Source organism: Rhagoletis zephyria, unplaced genomic scaffold, assembly GCF_001687245.7.
Source record: "Rhagoletis zephyria isolate East Lansing unplaced genomic scaffold, Rhagoletis_zephyria_1.1 Rzeph_scaffold_11687, whole genome shotgun sequence".
NCBI classification, from domain to species: domain Eukaryota; kingdom Metazoa; phylum Arthropoda; class Insecta; order Diptera; family Tephritidae; genus Rhagoletis; species Rhagoletis zephyria.
In genome coordinates, this window is record NW_016168763.1 from 14,400 (window position 1) to 18,256 (window position 3,857).

The 3,857-nt window shown below is 42.1% G+C and overlaps 1 protein-coding gene across 1 annotated transcript; it reads right to left on the bottom strand.

Moving 5' to 3' along the window:
* Positions 1–780: 780 nt before the first annotated feature.
* On the bottom strand, positions 781–3,584 carry LOC108377216 (uncharacterized protein K02A2.6-like). Its single transcript, XM_017633475.1, has 4 exons — positions 3,222–3,584; positions 2,240–2,901; positions 2,026–2,176; positions 781–1,719 (listed from the first exon to the last, which is right to left on the bottom strand). Exons 1-4 carry the CDS (start codon positions 3,582–3,584, stop codon positions 781–783), a joined length of 2,115 nt encoding a protein of 704 aa, XP_017488964.1.
* Between the last annotated feature and the right edge of the window lie 273 nt (positions 3,585–3,857).

The window sequence follows — 3,857 nt, forward strand, 5'->3', positions numbered from 1 at the left end:
TGGACACCAACTGCAGTGAAAAACAATGAGGCATACTGTTACAACCTATCACTTTGCTTGCCAATTGCGAACTGTTTTATTATGTTCTTTCGTTTATGTTACATGCTATATTTATATGAGTGTGTTCTTATGCATACATAGTAATGATACAACATCTCTCCCCCACTATAAAATGATCCAATATATACATTTATTTTTCTAAGATAAGAGAGTGCTGATTTTGTATGATGTTACATGTTAAATGTGAAGTTACGAATTAATAAATTTTACATTTTTAAGCAGTTAATAATTCATGAATTTATCTATGTCGAAAAGTCTTTATATCGTTCCGGTACCCTCCGGTTACGTGTTGATCTTCGAACAGTGGTGTCATCTGTATTATTCGTCTCACTTTCCGTTGTCGTCTGACGCTGTGGAGAATCATTCTTCTCTCGGGCTATGGTAGGTTCGTCGGCTATGGGTCGATCGGCTAGGCTCGCTGAGGGCTGAGATGTCGTTGCCTCGTACAGCGTTATCTGGTCATCTTTCCTCTGATCCACTTTTTCCGGCTCTTCTGGCATTTTCCTTGAATTGATCACTCCCTCGCCTACTTTTCTCATTTGGTTCACATGCCTCTTCCACGTTCTACCGTCATCTAAACGAATGTAGTAGTGTAAACTACCCAGTACCTCTTTGACTATTCCAAACTGCCACTTAGCGCTCGATAGATAATCTCGCACTGCAACTTTGTCCCCTACGAGGAATTGCTTCTTAGGTGGGCGTTCTTGGTCGCTTCTACTGTTACTTGGGATTCATATTCATCGCGGGTGATTTTCCTGTTGCAGGGTGAATTGATCGATGATAAGCCATTAGAATGTTTGCCAGCTCGCGATTCATACTATTCGAAGTGCAATTAGCTGAACGTAGTTTGGTCTTTACCGTTTGCACAACCCTTTCCGCTTGGCCATTAGTCGCGGGGTGGTACGGTGCGCCTTGTTTATGTGTGATGCCGTTGTTTTTCAAGAAACTTTGGAGCGCCTTTGAATTAAACTGCGTTCCATGGTCGCTCACGAAAACGTTGGGCAACCCGAAAGTAGCAAAAATATCTTCGCACCGTTGTATTGTAGTTTCAGTATTCATATTCGGGACAATATGTACTTCGGGCCACTTGCTAAACGCATCTACAAGTACGAATAAGTACCTTCCAAATATTGGGCCTGCATAGTCCGCATGGACTCTTTCGAACACCTTTGTAGGTGTTGCCCAACAATGCACTGGTGTATTCTTCTTCGGTTCTGCTCTTACCAACTGGCATGCGTTGCAATTCGATACCAAGTTTTCGATATCTCTATCCATGTTGTGCCACCAACAATACGCTCGACCAAGACTTTTCATTTTCGACATTCCGAAATGAGCTGTATGTAGTTCCTGTAGTACTCGCTTGCGTAAGGGTTTTGGTATGTAGACCCTGATACCACGCAAAAGACAGCCTTTCTGTAGCGTAAATTCCACCTGTTCTACTCCAAATCGGTCCTTTGCATCGCATTCGCGACCATATTTAAGACATTCGACCAATTTGTGTACTTCCCGATCTGCTTTTGTTTTTGTACTTAGCTCCTCTACGGTCACTGGCCTGTTTTGTATCGCTTCGTACTCAATAATATCCACCTCTTCAATACAATAGTATTTTTCCGGGCAAGGTAACCTCGACATTGCATCGGCGTTGGTGTTCTCCGCCCCCTTTTTTGTTTTTATTACGTAGGTAAAAGATTGTAGAAATATCGCGTAATGTTGCATCCTGGTTGCGGAACATGTTGGTAACCCTTTTTGCGGCGAAAATATCTGTGCGACTGCTTTGTTATCTGTAATTAAAGTGAATTTCCTGCCGAATAAGTATTGGTAAAATTTCTTCACCCCAAAAATAATTGCATAAGCTTCTCTATCAACGTGACTGTAAGCTTGTTGCGTTCTGTTCAACGTTTGGGAGGCAAACTGTATCGGCTTTTCCGTGCCATCCGCAAATGTATGGCTCAACACTGCACCCACCCCGGTCGGGCTCGCGTCCACAGCTAGTGTAATTGGTAATTTAGGATCATAGTGGGTCAGCACAATGTCCGATTGCATAACGTCTTTTATTGACTGTAAGGCATTTTCACATTTGGCATCCCAATTGAACTCAACTTTATTCTGCAACAATCTATTCAACGGATATAGAATACTACTTAGGTTTTTTACAAATCTCCCGTAGTAGTTAATCAACCCCAAGCAAGAGCGGACTTCGTCTTTGTTGGTTGGCGTTTTCATGTTTTGAATAGCCTCCACTTTTTGTTTCATTTTGTGGATGCCTTGTTTATCTATGAGATAACCGCAGTACTCAATACGATCTGCTAAAAATTGTGACTTACCAAGGTTGACCCTCATATTGTGATTATCTAGACGGCGTAAGATTTCTTCCAATCGTTCAAGGTGTGTTGCATCGTCGGGTGCAGTAAGTTTGATGTCATCGAGGAACACAGTAACTCCCGGAATGTCTCCCACCAACTTCTCCATGAACCTTTGCCAAACCGCTGGAGCGCAAGCAATGCCGAACATCATCCTTGTAGGTTGGTATAAGCCTCGATGGGTGCTCAATGTTAGCAGGTGCCGATCGTCCGGATGAATTTGCAATTGTAAATACGCCTTTGACAGGTCAATCTTTGTAAACTTTGTACCTCCTGCCGTATTCCTGAAGAGTTCGTCTATTGTCGGTAGTGGGTGTTCATCTATGCGTAGTGCAGGATTCAACGTAAGCTTGTAGTCGCCACAGATTCGCACTTTGCCTTCCACTTTTTGTACCACGACTATGGGTGAAGCCCATTCGCTCTTATCCGTTTTTTCCAACAATCCTTCACTCACCTGCTTGTCAAGTTCTGCCTCTACAGCCTCCCAAAGTGGGAATGGTACTCGCCTTGATTTAATAAAACATGGTTTGCTGTTTGGTTTTAAGTGTAACCTTACTTGATGGCCAGCAATAGTTCCGATTGTATCCGAAAACAAGTTTGGAAATTTCTTATGCTTTTCACCTGATCTTGCGGTTTATTTTGTGAAATACTCTTTACTACAACATCTGCGTCGAGTTGGTCGTGGAAAATTCTTGACCAATTTAACTTTACAGCTCTAAGCCACTCCCTGCCTAGCAATGGTTTACGATCCGACCGCACTATGTATAGTTTTGCTTTTGTATTTCTTTCGTCGCAACGTACCTGGACGTCAATGTATCCCAAACATTCCAACCTTGTGTTGCAATAGCTATAGAAGCTTGTATCACTCTCCTTCACTTTAGCTTTCGAAAAATATTTCTTTGCGTCAGCCAGACTGATTATGCTTACAGGCGAGCCTGTATCAATTTCAAAAGAAATTAGTTCACCCTCCACATCTAAAGAACAAAGTATTTTACGTCTTGGCTCAGCTTTGTTGTTTAAGCAACTAATTTGGAATAAGTCTTCTACCTTACAGTCAGTATTTTGCCGTAACGTTTCCTTTTCATCAGAAATTTGGTTAATTTGCTTCTTTTTCTGCAAACACATCTTCTTCAAGTGCCCCTTCTTTTTGCAATAGTGACACATTGTTTCTTTATATGTGCATGCGTTTGCCAAATGTGCAGAGCTGCCACATCTGAAGCATTTGACAATTTTGCCCTGTTTATCATTGTCTTTGCTTTGTCTCTTGTCCTGTGTCAGTTTGTGTTTACCTTGTATTCGTATTTTGTCTACGCTTGTTTCATTTGTCTTTGCGCAGTTCCGGATTTCGATCCCGCCTTTTTCTGCTGCTTCGTAGGCTTTTGCAATGTTAACGGCTTCATCCAGTGTGAGCTCTCTCTTTTCCAGTAACCTTCCTTG